General features: G+C 40.3%; 1 protein-coding gene across 12 annotated transcripts in view; it reads right to left on the bottom strand.

The window, feature by feature from the left end:
• The window catches only part of Csnk1a1 (casein kinase 1, alpha 1), a 33,255-nt gene extending 17,845 nt beyond the window's left edge, over window positions 1-15,410 (bottom strand). For 11 of the 12 annotated variants that reach the window (XR_015642101.1, XR_015642102.1, XR_015642103.1 and 8 more), the window contains exons 1-4: window positions 14,795-15,376; window positions 14,146-14,252; window positions 3,092-3,218; window positions 2,304-2,402 (exon numbers count right to left, since the gene is read on the bottom strand). Coding sequence is in view for 9 of the 12 variants with exons in the window: in XM_087592011.1 (XP_087448137.1) it covers window positions 2,304-2,402; window positions 3,092-3,218; window positions 14,146-14,252; window positions 14,795-14,917 (456 nt within the window). In the remaining 3 variants the exon portion in view is untranslated. 12 annotated transcript variants of the gene reach the window in all.
• Window positions 15,411-17,361: the final 1,951 nt, after the last annotated feature.

The raw sequence follows: 17,361 nt of genomic DNA, 5'->3' as shown, positions 1-17,361 counted from the left end.
AGACAATAGAGGTGGCAGTGCATCAAACAGTATTGCGTACATTGCAACAATGGCCGGCGCAGACAGGCAACACCGAGGCATTAGAGAAAGAACAGGGTAGCCAAATGCCATCCTTCTTCCACCAAGCACTGTAGCTTCTGTTTTCCAAATAAAAATCACATGCTCAAGAACATTGAATTCTAGAATACTTCATTTTTAATGCCACTATGATTGTGTCACTGCCTGAAACAGGGATATCAATGGTGACATTTGGCTCTTTAATTTTTAAATTAAAAAACGGGGAATTTGGATCTGCAATCTTTAAAACCACAATCTGCCCTTCCCCCAAAAAAGAATGAATGGGGGGAAAAATCTTCAGTAAGGAAGAGGTAGAAGGCATTTAGTCACCTTAAAATTTATTTTTAAACCATGCAGGGCCGATTACTTGAATAGATGAGCAAATTCAGTAAGATTGGAGTAGCTACTCCAATATCAAATTCAGAACAATTTCCAAGTAAGAAATTTAACTTCAAAAGCCAAACTTGGAAGCTGCCCCCACCCCATCAAGCCTGATCCCTTGCGTATACAAATCTACTGGTACAAGCTGACTGAAGGAGCCAGTCTTACACAATGGGCACTTTCAAACTACAGTAGTACAGAAAACAAAACAAAACATAACAAAAAAGAAAAAAAAAAAAAAACCAACTACAGAAACAAGACACTAAAGTGTCCAAGAGGAACATTTATATTTGAACTTAAACAGAGCACTTTATATCTATGGTCTCTCTCAAAACTGCTACAGGTAAGCAGTGCCACAAATCCGTTTTACTATCTGTACCGAGGACACAGATTCTAAAAATGGAGCATGGACTTCCCAAGACATCTATATAGTTAAACAGACTATTCCTAAGAAGGGGAAAGAGTGGAAGGTGTTACTATCTAGGCCACTGTTTAAAGTAAGGGCAAAAACCATGCACTCACTGCTCTGCCGCTATGCAGAACAGGGACCACGTGGGCATAAGGGGTGTTTAAGGACAAGAAACAGGGAGGAGATGGCCAAAAGAAGAGTCAAACTACCAAAACTACAGGAGGAAAAATTAAGGCCGATATTTTTTCCAACCAATTACCAGGTTTACAGTAATAACTAAGAACCTGGATGCTTCAAAGAGAGAAGGTACGTTTCTTTATATGCAATTTGGGGATGCAAGATAAATTATATGGCTAAAAAGCCATTCAATATATGAAATTCGGTGAAAAATCTAATTTCCTAAAACTTGGTCAGACCAACATTAATATCTCTAGCATTAACAAGTAACACCAGTTCTAATAATGGCTCCAAGTTGGCATTCATACAGGCAAACAAAGGTAAACATTTACAGCTGGACCTAAAACACCACATCCCCTACCTGGTTAACAAATGGGAAGTTTCCTTCCAAAAAACAAACAAAATAAAAAGCCCCCCTCCCACCCCGTTTGTCCTGAAGTTGAGAATTTCTGAGATCACCAGATCGGAGCATGCTTCGTGCATTGCCAATGCTGCCTGTCTGCCCGAGCTCAACAGTGAAGGAATAAAGAAAGCAATTCACTCAAGAAGACTAAGCATTGCAGACAAAATCAATATCATTAGTTTCTAACTGCAATCATGCGTCACAACCTAATCACCCCATATATGGAATGATCACCAGGAACCCCAATAAGCACTCGTTTTACTCTACAAACGTTCAATTCACTAGTCAGCATTTTCTTGTAACAGCAGGGAGGAGGGTTGCAGAACCCACCCAACCTGAAACCCAAGTAATAAACTGTAAGTAATAAACTGTAAGCCACTTGTGAAGCAGGCCCAAGAGTTAGTCTTTTAAATACATCAATCCAAGGAGTGAAGAATTCTCAGTATCAACCACACTCAGCCATAGTGACAGATGGGTCAGTGGTTGCCACATTGGCACAAGCGCATGTATTACAAAACCCACACTTTAGAGTCTAAGGTTAAATATCTGATTTGTTTCACTCAGGAAGGATTATATGTAAGTATTTTCACTATTTAAGTGAATGAAAACTAGATTCAATTGTCCAAGTTAAATATAGTTGATTAAAGCTCATTAAAAAGCTTCACATAAATAAACTAACCTTGGTTGGATAAATTGTAGAGAAGATATTTCAAGTTACTAAGTTAATAGTTAACTCATTATCCTTCTAGCACAATCTCTTAAGCAAATCACAGCAAATTCAATTTACTATGGCTTCTTAAAGATTTAAAGTTTATCAAAGCAATTCATATCAATATTTTACTCTTTGTTCTTTCATGCAAAGAGCATTTAACTAACCTTATTACAGTGACGCCCAATACCCATTAGGAAGTTATCTGGTTTAATGTCTCTGTGTATAAAATTCTTTGTATGCACATATTCAATTCTACTGATCATCTGAAAGAGAAAAAGGGTAGAACAGGTGATCAAAGAAGCAGCTGAGATTCTGAAACACTGCAGTAGGTCAAATCCCTTAACTCAGCACTAGAAAATCCCTTAAGTCAGCACTAGAACTACAGGAAGTCAAACAACAAAGCCCCTCATTTATTTCAAGCTTGCTGGCTATTCAGGCCTAAACTAGTAATGGCCTTTGGCCTGTTTTGAGTGGAAATGATTAAATACATGGGGCTGCTGGATGTGGTGGCACCTGCCTCTAATCCCAGCACTCAGAAGACAAAAGCAGGTACATCTTTCTGGGCTCTACACACCAAGAAAAGAGTAACTGCCAAGGACTACATGGCAAGAAAGCCTTTGCTACAACTTTAGCTGGTCTTCCCCTCACTAGAGTGTTGGCTCTTCTAGGCATTAATTTGTCCAGGTTCATTGCTAGTTATTTGGGTGCCTTATTAATTTAAAAAAGAAAGAAAAAAAGTTCTTTGCTATTCTTTGATCATCATAAACAAGATCTGGTATAAAGTCCAAGCTGGAACTGAATTGGTAACCCCTCTTCAGTCTCCTGAATGCTGGGATTTTAGAGTCTATGCCATCATGCACAAAATAAAACAAAAATAAAACCCCAGTTCTATGAAATGCTGACATTTTATAAAGAACCTTTTTGTTTTTTGTTTTGTCAAAAGTTCACATACCTGGTCAGCTAACATAAGTACAGTCTTCATAGTGAACCTTCTTGAACAGAAATTGAAGAGGTCTTCGAGGCTGGGTCCCAGAAGATCCATGACTAGCACATTATAGTCTTTTTCTTGCCCATACCACCTAACAAAACAAGAAGAGTCAATACAAAACATTAATCATCACTTAATATCATAAAATTTAAATTGTTAAGGTTAAGGCTTAAAACCATTTCTTAGGCATGGTAGCTCACACCCGTAATAACCTCAGCACTTGAGAGACTAAGGAGAATTGGTGAGTTTTAAGCCATCCTCAGCTAAGATGGCGCTGTTTCAAAGACAGATTTATACTTTTAATTTAGGGTAACCTTTCCTCCAGTCACAAAACAAACTGGATAATTGACTACACTGTTACACAGAAAATAAGGAGCAACAGAATAGACCTTTCCCTCCTACACAGCCACCTAATGACTGCACCAGCACAGCTAGATTTTGTAGCCTTCTGCATCATTCCCCTGGACCTTGGACAAATTCTTTGTAATAAGGAAATGGCTCCATCAGCCATCCTACAAGTCATCAGAAAGGCCTATCATCTGCTCATGACTCCCTCCACACCAAACTGTACTTTGATTGGCAAACATGATTAATCTTTTCAAGAAGGATTGTTTAACTATCCTGTTCTGTACATTAGGTAAATTTCCCCAATAACTCATGTGCTATTATTAATTTTTCTTGTCCCAAGGACTAGAAATCACCACCCTAAGTTTTTCACATTTTAATGTCTGCAAATACATATTCTTCTCCAAAATAATATGGAACCAACTGGGCTATGTATACAGCAAGCCTTTGTCTCCAGGAAAACTAGAACTGTTGTGACATAAAAAGCTTAACCTGGCTCAGTTTGTTTCAAATATAAATAGGAACTAAAGCCAAGATTTGTTGAAAATAAAAACTGTGAATGTTGGCTGTAACACCAGCCTTCAGGAGCCTGAGGTAGGGCTGAGTCCACCTAAGCTCCAGGGTAAGATGAGATGCTATCTCAAAAGACACACACACACACACACACACACACACACACACACACACACACACAAAAGAAAAAAGGAGCATTACTTACAGCTATTTAGGAAACTACTTCTTAGGTATTTTAATGTTATTTCTTTTTTACACTTGTGCTCTAATATGCTGCACTGTTGATAAATAGCACTGACTTACAAACATTAGTATTAACCTAAGAATATGAAGACTTCACTATACAATGCTCCCAGGAAGTAATTCACATCTGGTACTATGAACTTGGTCAAAAGCCTGTGGTTTGGGAACTCATGGGCCCTGCTAGGGAAGCCCCCACTGTTGTACTGCTGACTAAAGACTGCATGCAGATCAGAATGCCTTCTAAATATTCTTTTTATGTCCATGCACCAGTGCTGCCATCAGCTGCCATCAGTGACTTCTTTTGGCAGTCGGTTATGTGCAGTTATGCAGAGACTGCTAACTGGTCACAGTGCTGACATTAACTGTTGCAAATGGGCCTTAAATGGAGACTTCTGTATCTTCTTCTCCAAGACCCAGGGAATATTCCCAAAGAATATAAAAGTGGACCGAGATGTAGAAGGGTATTGTTGTGGAACATTTTCTTCTGGCTATGTACTCTTGAATTCTCTCATCAGTCTAAAACCTGCAATACTACTCAAGCTACTGCACATGTATGAATTAGATGTTTTTAGTAGCTAATAAGACAAAATTAAATAATATCTTCTCTCACAATTATATTTGTTTACTATGCAATATGTATGGTCAAATAAGATGTGTCAGAGAAAAAAAATCACACTATAAAGAGTTTTTGCAGGATGCTTGACCTCATTGTAAACACCAAGATTTTTACTGTTTTACTGAAAAGCCTGTCTCTAGTTGTGCTGTGGCTTAGCCTTTAGCACACACCTTTAATCCTTCTGGCTGGAATAGATACACCCTTAGTATACACCTTTAATCCCAAACAATGAAGGTCGCTTTAGTTTGCAGAAAGAAGCACCAATGGCTGAATGGCAGACAAAGTGACATCAGATTAAGATTTGACAGAATAGGATATGCCCAACTCTCATGAGAATCGAGGAAAGGGAAGCTACTTGAGGGGCAATGCAGAGAGAGGGTGGTAGGGGTTGGGTGGGGAGGGACACCAGGCATTTTTACTGGGAGGACTTTACAGACAGTTCAAAAAAAGCAGAAGGGAACAAACTAGACACAAATGAAGACTGAATAAGCCAGAGAATGAGAAGGAACCAGAAGGTCAGAATAGACTGCTAGATTTAGTTTGAGGCCAAGCAGAACAATTCATGAGAGGACAAGATAGAAGCCAGACTGATTCAGTCAGCTTGGAAAGAAGTTTTCAGCCAGTGTAGAGTTGAATCTGCCAGCCAGAGCTCAGAAAGAACTAAGAATGGCAGAGTGCATTTATTCGGTGGCAGCTCTCAGAGGCTGAAAACATTCTGGGCCTAGATTAGATTGTATAGAGGCTAGATGCTTCCAGGACCAGGCCTAGGCTAGCAGACAGATGCAGAAGGCTTCAGACAATTTCTACTTGAGAAAAAGTTACTTTTACTGAGTCAGGCGAAAGCATGAATGGTCACAATAAACTGCAGGTAACCAGTGTGGTTTGTATACAAAGAAGAATCAGTTACCTTATCTTATTCACTAGTTAATTCACTAAAAAACCATTTTATATCAGCTATTTTACTAATGTTTTTCTTGGATAAAGCAACACACTCTTATTATACTACTTAAAATGTGACAAAAATCACAATGAATGAATTTTTTTGGCAGCTCATGTTGTCACTACTTTAAACACTGCTAATAGTGGTAGTACTATGGGGCAAAGTGTAGACAACTGAAGGTCAAGAGATTCAAGTATTGGGGTTGGGGATTTAGCTCAGTGGTAGAGCGCTTGTTTAGGAAGCGCAAGGCCCTGGGTTCGGTCCCCAGCTCCAAAAAAAAGAACCCCCCCCCAAAAAAAAGACACACATTAAACAGTTCAAACTTTTCATTAGCAAATTGTTATTTTAAGTTATTTCTAATATTTCTCCTATACTCTAATTAGAAGTTATAAAATCTTAAAGACAGAGTATTTATGGAGGCTCATGATCATAATTTTAACATTGAGAGAGGCTGTGAGGGAACTGTTTCCCATGTCAGTATTGAGCAGTGGCCCATACCTGTAGTTACGGTATTCAGGAAGCAGAGGTAGAGGATTGCCAAGTTAAGACAAACAACTCTGCATGTATGTATACGGATACACAAGTCTACACATATATGTATATACATATACACACAGAGACAGAGAGTGAGAGTGTGTTGTGTGTTATGGATGACTGTGAGCTGCCATCTTGGTGCTCAGAATAGAGCTCCAATCCTCTCAAAGAGCAACAGATGCTCTTAACCAAGAAAAGATGGTGAGCCATCTCTCCACCACGTCATGTAGCTAATTACTACAAACGTTAAGGTCTGAGAAAGGCTCACTTCACCAGATTCAAACAGACAACATTAATGCAATCTGTCTCTTAAGTCTGACTGTGCCAGCAAGGAGTTTTTATGTCAGCTTTACACAAGACAGTCATATGGAAGCAGGAACCTCAATCTGTAAAGTGTCCCCCTAGATTGGCTGTGAATAAGAAAGACTGTGGTGCCGTTCCTTCAGGTCCCACCTGGCTGTCCTAAATGCTGCTGTAAAGCAGTCTGAGCGAGCGAGTGAGCACTTTTGCCTCCAGCTTTACTCTGACTTCCCTCAGTTGTGCTATGGAACTCTAAGCTAAAACAAACTCCTCCCAGTTGTTTTTGGTCATGGTGCTTTGTCATAGAAACAGCCACCTCTAAAAAAGACACTGACCAATGAAAGCAACCGAGTGTTTCTAGGTAGTTTGAAGCTTATTCTCTCTTATATATTATCCTCTTGAAAACTCTCACGCCCTTACACATTCAATCTTATTGTGAGACTGAGACATGGTTGTGTGAATTTTCAGAGGAAGTTACTGGTGCCACATGCTTGACTCATGACACATGTTAAAAAAAAACAAATTTTTTGACTCTTCATTGAAGTGTGCCTATTTTAAACTCGCTGTTACACAGTGGGAGCTCAAAAAGAGCTTTTTATATACAGCTTACTTAGATATGCTATATTAAGTATGCTTATAAGTTTAAGTATATTAACTTAACTGAGACAGTTTCAACTATAGATTTGAAGCTAATATTCATTTCTGAATTAAAAGTACAGAAGTTCAAGACTGGAACACTGATTTCACTAAATACAATTTGGTGTTAGGAATAACTTAAAGTCAGTGTCAACAGACCACACACAAACCAGTTCCAACTAATATATAACAGGCATAATGAAGAACAGAAAAAGGAAGTCAGGAGTTGTGGCACAGGCACACATTCAATGCCAGCACTAGGAATGCTAAGGTTGGTGGATCTTGAGTTAGAGACCAGCCTTATCTACATACATCTCAAACAAAACAAACCAAAAATAATGTGAAGGAAAGAAAAGTAGGAAATGATAGTAGTAAAAGTATGAGCTCTAGTCCAGAAGGCTCTCCTCCATTTTTACCAAGTAGGAAGTATGAGTGAAGCTGTTTCCAAGCCTTTCAATCTCAGATAAGCCAGATAAAGCTCACTTGTAGATTTCTCCACTGTACATTTAAAGGCAATGCCAATTAAACATGGGCAATTGATGCTACCTATACTTCAGCCACTGTAGCCATTTTCTTAAAAAAAAAAAATTACACACCATACTCAAATACCCAAAGCAGCAACTGCCTCTTGATATTAACCTGGAAATTTTAAATAACTAAGATAGTAATTAAACTTATAATAAGCTAAAGATCTTTTAATTAAAAAACAAAACAAAAAAAAAACCAAAAAAACAAGGTATCACTTGTGGCCCAGGTTGACCCAGAATTCTGAATTCTGGGATTACACGTGTGTTCTATCACACCTGGTTCTTGACATTAAATTTCAACAATACAATGGTTTCTTTACAACAGTATTCAAGGCAAAAAGAGCATTAGCCCAATCTTAGTTTAGAACTGGAGAAGCTAAGGAACCCAACCATACACTCTATGTACAGTGTTTATTCCTACAGCTGGATAAAAAAGCAGACACATACAAAGTCAGAGCAAGAGCTGCTTTATCCCCGAAGGCTATGCTGACCCTATCAGCAAGACCAAGTTCTTTTTTCAAAGCACTGTAGGAATGCAGGAAAAAGTGTTTTCAATTCAGTTTTAGATATACCCCTCATCAAACAACAAAAATCACCAAACCATTTGGTTGTATGAGGTTAGCAGCACATAAAGAGTACAGAAACTCTGGGACAGTTTCTCTGGATAGCCCTGGCTCGCCTGGAACTAGCCTAGTCTCAAACTGGAGGCCCACCTAAGGCAGCCTCCCAAGTGCTGGGATTAAAGGCATGAGCCAACTCAAAGGTCAAGGTCTTACTGATCTGTCGTTCAGAAAAAAATAGGGATAAGTTAGCTGAGCAGACAGGCAAGTTATTAAAACCCTACACAGTGTAGTATGGCTGTTCCTGTATTTTTGACATCAGACTCACCCTATGAGGTCTTAAATATCTGTTGTCACACACTATATGAGTTTTATATGACACTCCTAACTCGTAGGCCTCTTGTTTAAAAGAGATAATTAATACATAAGGCCTGATGTGTGACTCCTGCTCTTCATCTTATTCATTTCTTCAAAACGTTTATATGTGCCGTGCGTGGAGTGATCACAGAGGAGGAGCTGAATTCCTGGAGCTGGAGTTAGTCATTAGCCACCCAAAATAGGTGTTGAGAAAATAAATCAGATCTGCTGTAAGAGCACACATTCTTAACTACTGAGCTCTTTTCTGTTTGATAGGTTATTGCTGTACTGCTGCTGTTGTTGAACGCTGTAGCTCAGGCTGTGCTTGAACCTCCTGCATCAAAAATGCAGTTTGACTTTTGCCTTTTCATTTAGTATCTAATGCTTTTCAACAAATTCTTTCTGTATGGCACTTTCAAAATCCTTATGAAAACAGCTACAATACATTTCCACTCACTGGTCACTGAGACTAGGGAATGGCAATATTCTAGGTCTAGGGAGAATCAAATTAAAGTTATCAACTATCACTATTCACAGGAGCATCACGACCACCTAGTTATTTTGTCAGGTAACCTCTACAGAGTACCGAAGGGGAGAAGCACAGTAGCCACCTGAAGGCTTTCTTGTTGTTAGTACTTTCATTAAATTCAGAAGAAACGACACACAACTATGATATAAAAATTACCCTAAAAAGGTCACAGATTGTAGTTTATACATAATTCTTGTATCTCAGTAAGGGCGTGCATTTGTTAAAACTAATTCAACCAAACATTAGCATCTTTGCACTTCAGTATATATAAATATATCTAAGCCTTAACCAAAGAGCATTGTTTTAAGCAGTCATTTATTCACTGGTAGCTACGAAAGATATTCAAGTAACTTACTTAATAAACTTACTTAATAATCTATTTTAAAGATTGAATTAGTGAAAAGTACCGGGGAACAAACATCTTTAATCCCAACACCAAGAGAAAGGATATCTGAGTTGAAGGTCAGCCTGATCTAGAAGGTGAGTTTCTGGTCAGACAAGTTACACAGTAAGACCCTGACTCCAAAGGATGCCAACAGATTCTAGCCTTCCGTCTATACATGTTTTTCTTTGCAGACAGGTCCTGCTATGTTACCCAGGCTGGCCTCACAATGCCCGAAATGCTGGGAATACTGGTATGAGTCACCAAGCCTAGCTATATTGTTCCTTGGAATACTGGTACTTAAATTTAAGAGTGTCCTATAGGCTAAGTGAGTGTTTCATCACTGACATACAACTCTAAGCTACATTTTGTTTTTTGTTTAATTATGTGTGGATAGAGACATAAGAACTGTGGACAGCGAATGAGAAAGTATATCTCTCTCAGTATCAAATAAAGGTGTGGAGTGTAGTGCAGGCAGGATATGACCTTGACGTGGAGGCGATAATGGCTCTCAGGAGAACATGGAGCTAGGAACTCAAGGTTTAATTTGTATCAGATATTCTCTCATGCTCTCACATTTTGTGGATTCAAAACACCATCCCACAAGTTAGCAATACAAAGCATTTTTAGTATACTTGACCTGAGGTGCAATTTGAAAGTCACTTTTCATAATACTTTCAAATGTTTTCGTCTCTAACATTACAACCTTATTCACAACATATATACTTGAAAGCAAAAGTTTAAGACTGCAATTGTCTAAACTCCTTTTAGCAGTGAATGTAATAACTAATGCTTCATAAATATAAATACAAATAAATGCAGGAAGATGTGGTTGAAAAACACAGGTAAAATTTATTTTCCCATACCCAAAACACCCTTTATACACAATTTTCCTATAAAAGTATATTTTACTATAATGTCTTCCTAAATAGTTAACCTAAAAGTTGCCAGAAGCAGATGGTAAGTCTTGGAGGTAGTTTCATAAAAACACATTTAATGGTATGACTTTGACATAGCACCACACTCTGACAAAGAGAATGCTTCTAATGACCACCTGGAAGCAGGTCTTACAAACTCACGAACTGAGAGGTCTGCAATTAAGCAATCAAAACACTTTAAATAGGAAATCTTTATTCACACCAAAACTTTTGACTATAAAAAAAACTGGGAAGGAGTTCTTTTCCCAGAAAAATACATTTCCCAAACATTTTTTCCTCGGGAGTAAGAAGTCGTGTAACTATGTGACTGTGTGTCGTGTGAGTGAGCGCAGATGCCTGGGTGACAGGGGAGAGCAGCAGGAGCTGGGAACTCAATTCAGACCTAAATGCTCTTCACTGCCGAGTCTCCTCAACATTCCCCACCCTCAACAAAACTAAAGACAGTAATAAATTAGTAACTTTTTAACTGTATACATGAGGAAGCTGATGAGCCTTAAAGAGGATAAGAGACCAACTCTAGATAACCCTAGCTTCAAGAGCCTTGAGCAGATATAGAGCTCAAATATCCAATCCCTAACTGTTTCCACTCAGGTAAGAACTCTTCCTGTTTATTTAAACCTTTTCCCTTAGAGGAAGTGAACTGACTTGAGAACAGCACACAGAACAGGAATATAAAGGAGACGGCAATTCTAGATGGGCTTCCAGATGTTCCACAAGCCAAAGGAATTAGTTTCTTGTACCAACAACTGAATGTCATATTTCACTCTTGAGGTTAGACTTCTAAGTGGCTGTACGTCCCTCAAAGTACAGAGGAAGAGGGAGGCCACCACCTTTGTAGGCCAGAACTGAGTTTCTTTTAGGATATACCAGATAATCTTAAAGTCAATCTTATAAACAGATTATATTTGTGTACACAAACCTAAGTATGAAAGGGGGATGGGTACAATGAGGTGAAAATTTAAATTTTAAATTATAAAATATCAACTAATGGATAAAACATATTGCTTTATTTTTTAAAGATATATATATATTATTTATATATATATATCTTATATATATATATTATATATATATATAAGTACACTGTTGCTGTCTTCAGACACACCAGAAGAGGGCATCAGATCCCAAACAGATGGTTGTGAGCCACCATGTGGTTGCTGGGATTTGAACTCAGGACATCTGGAAGAGCAGTCAGTGCTCTTAACCTCTGAGCCATCTCTCCAGCCCCATATTGCTCTATTTAGCACCAACTTGGTAAGTACCAATATTATATGTGTGTGTGTTTGTCTATCTACCTACCTACCTATTATGCATAAGTGACATAGAAATACTGAACAATATACAAAAAGAATGGGAAAATGCTACTTCCCTTTAAAACCAATGAACTGGCCAGCCAGGGTGACCAGCATTAGAAAGATAAAACAATCTGAGTTTGAGGCCAGCCAGAAACTACAATCAGACCCTTGTCTCAAAGATGATTAAAAACAAAACCTAACACACTGAATCTGTTTCTATGTACCAACTGCTCCCATTACTAAGTATCCCTGTACACTTTCCCCACCCCTACCTAATTACCACATTCTGCTTTAGGAACCACTCCCAGAAGCCATCTATTCTTGGATGCCCTCCCCAACCAGTCCACCAAGCTTTCTTCCTGAAATCTCATTCCTTTCCCAGGAAGCCTTAATTTAAAAGCCAGGTTAATCTATTTAGCCACACCCACAGAAAGCTTACTAAGGCCTTAACTCTCTCTGCACTCACTTTATAGTAAGCACCTACTAGTCTGCTGCCAAGTTAATTTATTCATCTGCTCATTTAGAATACTACCCACTGCCCTTAATGATCTGTATCTGCAAGGTCCTTAAATAAGCTACTAGACTAAACAACACATTAGCATTTGTTTAGCATTGAAAATACTATGCCCGTTTTTTTTTTTTGAAATTTACAACTCTCCCAACAGAAGGCAACATACAAAAAGAATCAAACACAAATGACCTGATACAGGCTGATAGTACTTCTAAGAAATCCCAGGGAAGATTTAGCTCAGTGGTAGAGCGCTTACCTAGGAAGCGCAAGGCCCTGGGTTCGGTCCCCAGCTCCGAAAAAAAGAACCAAAAAAAAAAAAAAAAGAAATCCCAGGGAAAACAATGGTAATAAGAGCAAATCAGTGGAGGCCAAGGGCTTTATTTCCCCCCATGTATATTAGGGACAAAAAGTGGTCAGAAACTCAAACTTAGACCTCCAATTTCACTGCAATCTTTTGCCACATAAATCTGGATTTTTTTTCAAAGAGCTCATTTACAAATGACTGGTGGTTATTTATCTCCCAACATCTTTATTAAAATGTTTCTATTTAAAAAAAAAAAAAAAAGGCTAGGCGTGGTGCAATTCTTTACTCCCAGCACTAAGGAAGCAGAGGCAGGCTGATCTCTGTGAGTTCCAGGACCAGGGTGTGTGGTCTATATAGCCCATTCTAGTTAGAGGAGAGGGAGGGACAGAAGAGAGAATACGTTATGTCCATTTAATTTTCAACTATTTTTCTATCTGCAAATGTTATCTTTGAGTACTGTTACGAAACAGTTGAGATTTAAAACTAATCTTAAAAAAGGTTAATTTCAAATCAAAATTTAAAATTATCCCAATAACATTAAAATATTTCAAAGAGCAGTTTTTATCCTGATTATTTCTATTTACCATTGAGCCCCTTCTAATTCTCTTTAAATGTTACCAACAAAATAACTCAACAGGTTGAAACTATTTATCAAACTGTTATCAAGCGAAGCTTTCTTTTATTCAGCTGACCAGCAGATTTCAACAGTTGGTGCTGTTCAAAGCTGCCTTTGCAATTACACATAAAGTTTGTAGGAACTGAAACATATCAAACATTGCCATTCACAGAAGCAGAAAGCAATGAGTGCATTGGACAGGGATAGTAAGAATTTTACACGAGTAAAAATGTCCCAAGTTTATGTTGCATCTGCTGCAGAGATCACATACTGTCATGTCATTTCCTTCCCAGATTCTCATGGCCTTATGAAACTCAATTCTCGGCTTTTCAGGGTTAAGGCTGCTAAAGGAAGCTTATTTTGTGGTTCCAAGCTAAGAAAAAGGCAGGAATATGGGGGTTGAGTCACGTCGCTCCGCCATTTTCTAAGCGGAGGAGGAAGACATGTTGGAACAAAAACACAACAAAAGAGCAGCCATTTCCCAAACCAGCTCCGATAGCAACCCCAGTAGACCAAACTCACGCACATCCACACCTTCAGGGGACACACTTCAGGGGACAAACGTGTGAACACCAAAGGTACCTCCTTAAAAATAACAAAAAGCCAACCCTTCCGCGTAGGGACCAAAGACGACCCGCACAGTTAACTGCAAACGAAAGCCTCAGGAAGCGGAAAAATGACAGAAGCTGAATGCAGCAGTACAACAAAATTTCAACTAAGTTGGAGAACTAAAAATTACTCAACGATTACGGTTAACTATGGAATCTGGAGGACGCAGTACCAAGACCGATTCATCGCGTCCAATTACCAGCCTCAACCCCTTTCACCATTTCGCAATTCCCAGCGATCGACTACGTGCTCAAGGTTCTTACCGTATGTGAGGGATGCCAACCCCACCTTGAAGAATCTTATACAGTTTGCTCTCGTACAGCAACTGGGGATGCCTGGCCTTCTGGGATTCTAGTTTCACTGCCACTTCCTGCAGAGGAAAGGGGACGATGGTATCAAAATCCCTACGGATTCAAACTCACTTGGGAAACGAGAAATGTTAGCAATGCTTGCTTCCAGTTGCCACTATGAGGACGTGAAGAGACGGGCATGTCCTCTAAATCTAAAGTGAGTGAAACAAAAGGAGTCATCCAGAAAACAGGCAACCTTGGAACGTAAGGCGAGACTTTTTAAAGGAAACTGTTCTAACTGGAACAAGAACCCCAGACTAAATTTGAGAAATACAAAGAAAACCATGGCGATCATACACGACTTCGCCCTTCTCCTCTTAAATAACGGTTAAAATGAAATACTTTGAACAAGGTGGGAAACCTCAGAGCTTACCCTCCCTTTCTATCGGGTTTTTCCTTTTTAGGGAAATAGTGGGGGAGGCTGCTAAGCCAGGAAAACTGGCTCGCTCTGGACTCCCCAGTGCGTGCGTGCGTGCGTGCAGTGGGAAGGTTTGGAGTACTTAGGGGGGTTGGGGGTGAAAAAAAGCCCAGCGTTAACGTTCCCCCAGAACCGGGTGATTACCTCGCCATTGGTGATGTTGATCGCTAGATAAATGTCCCCGAAGGAACCAGATCCGATCTTCCGCACCAGTTTGTATTTCCCACCGACGATAAATTCGGCCTTGGAGCCGCTGCTGCTCGCCATCCTGAGACGCGAAGATGGAGGCGGGGGCCAAGCCCCGACACCTCTGGAAGAGGATGGAAGCCTCCGGGGCTGTTCCACCCGGCAGATCTGAGGAGCGCGGCAGGCAACCTAAAACCAAGGCTTTGTTGGCGTTTCAGGGCGCAAAGGCGGCTGAGAGAAGCCGGATCGCCGCCGCTCGCTGAGGGCCTGGCCGCAGTTAGTTAAGGGTGGTCGCGGCTGCTGAAGCTCGGCCACTTGCTATTTGGGCGGCCGCCGCTGTTTCTTGTTCGCGGCGACGTCGCGGGCTGGGGAAGGGGCGCGGTGAATTAGGGCGGCAGTACCGCTGCCACCACTGCCGCCGGCTCCGGCCCGGAGGGAACCCGTCACTCCGCCGATGCCGCCATCTTGTTACTCCAGCTCCAGCCAACACAAAATGCCCCCAGTCCCCGGGAGCCGCTTCTTCACGGCGCGGAGCACTCTGGGAAAGGGATCTCGGGCGCTCTTTCGGTAGGGTGGGCTGAGAGAGGGAGGGCGGAACCGGATCCGCGAGAGTCGCAACCCACGCTCCCAGCGTCACCCAGCCACGCCCAGGTGCGCCTGCGCACTGAGATGCCTGCGGGCTGCGCAGGTCTGGTGTAGCCTGTGCTCTTCCCCGCCCGGGCTCACTTCCACTTCCGGCCGTCCGGGGCTCTACTCTTGCTACCTGTTAATCACTTTGGACCCCGAGGGCAGTGTCTTGCTATGCGTCAGGCGAGCGCGTTAGGGAGTCACCTTCTTTTCAAATGTGGCCAATGAAAGCTTCTGGTCTCCTTGGGAGTTGAGTGATCTTTTTTCCGCGTTTGAAGCGGTTTATAGCCTTTGATCCTTTTTCAGGTCACTCTGGAGCCGTCCTTTTCCTGCACAGTGTGTCGAAATAGGTTGTGGCCTCTGATGAGAAAAGCTGCGCCGGGCGAGCTGGGTTTAGGAAGTGGCAGATTCCTACTGATTATTAGTAATTAAGGGTTCAGGGCTCCGTGAAATGTCGCTAATTCCCCTTCCCCCATTTTTTAAGGGAACATGAAGAACCTGGTATTAGTCTCACCCTGTGTCTGTTCGTATTCCTTTGAATACACTTGATCTGAAAGGAGCAATTCTAATAGAAACTTCATTATCACTAGCGTTATGAACAGAAAAACTTGACAATAAATTTGCGCATAATAAAATTTGCTATACTTATCCTTCAAAGAAGCAGTTTCGTCTTGGATCATGTCGAGAAGTACATTATTAGTGCAAAAGGTACAAATGAATATTACAAAATAAAACCGACATCGTTTAAAACAAGGTAATTTTTTATTAAAAACTGATAAAACGGGACTTGTCTTTATTTTCAAGTACAAAATTTTACTGAAAATTAAGGTTTACAAAAGCTCCCTCGGGCACTATGAAACATGAGTATAGCCTGTAAAACTTTTTTAAGTCAATGCTAAAATAAACATTAAAATGGAAAAAATGGTGTATTTTTATTTTGTGTGTGTGTGTGTGTGTGTGTGTGTGTGTGTATGAGTTTTTGTGCATCACATACATGGATGCAAGAGGGAACTGGACTGCATGAACTGGAATCACCGGTGCTTGAGAGGTACCTGATGCAGGTAATAACTGGTCTCCAGGTCTTCTGTAAGAGTAGTTAAGTTCTCTAAACCACTGAGCCATCACTCCAGACCTAGGAAAAATGAAAAAAAAAAGTCTTAAATACAACTTTGAACACTGGTACAGTAGTTAGAAGTAGAGACTGTCTAGGGCTTAACAAGTAGTTCTGAAGGATAAGTGAACTAGGGTTGGCAAAGCATACGTGACACACACACACACACACACACACACACACACACACCACATCTTGATGGAGGATGAAAAATGCTGTGTTGGTGCAGTAGTGAGAGCACTAGAGAACTAAACTGGGTGATTTTCAAAGGTGTGCATTTAGATAGGTGCAAGTCTAGCAAAGTGTTCCACAGAATTATAGAGGAACAGTGCTTGGTTCTTCTGCAACCAATCTAATTTCATGTATTTTATTGAGATTCTTATCTTCCTACATTTGTGTCATTAAAATACATTTTCGGAGGTTGGGGGGCTGCCAGAGGACCGGAGCTCTTGCAGTTCTCTTAGCAGAACCTAGCATCTATATGGTGATTCACAAGTGTTTGTAATGTCGGTTCCAGAGGATCAGATGCCCTCTGGTCTCTGAAGCAGCTTACCCACATGGTGCACAGGTATGCATGCAGTCAAAACACATATACACATTAAGTAAAAAACAACCTTTTTTTTTTTTTTCTCTCGGAACTGAGGACCGAACCCAGGGCCTTGTGCTTGCTAGGCAAGCGCTCTACCATTGAGCTAAATCCCCAACCCCAAGTAAAAACAACCTTAAAAACTGGTGCTGAGGGTCAATGATTTTCATTTTAAATCTTTATTTGGAAACTTTTAAAAGT

This window comes from Rattus norvegicus, chromosome 18 (assembly GCF_021556685.1).
Source record: "Rattus norvegicus strain SHRSP/BbbUtx chromosome 18, alternate assembly SHRSP_T2T, whole genome shotgun sequence".
Taxonomy (NCBI): Eukaryota; Metazoa; Chordata; class Mammalia; order Rodentia; family Muridae; genus Rattus; species Rattus norvegicus.
The sequence above is the reverse complement of the archived record's forward strand: the minus strand, read 5'-3'. Positions and strand labels throughout refer to the sequence as shown.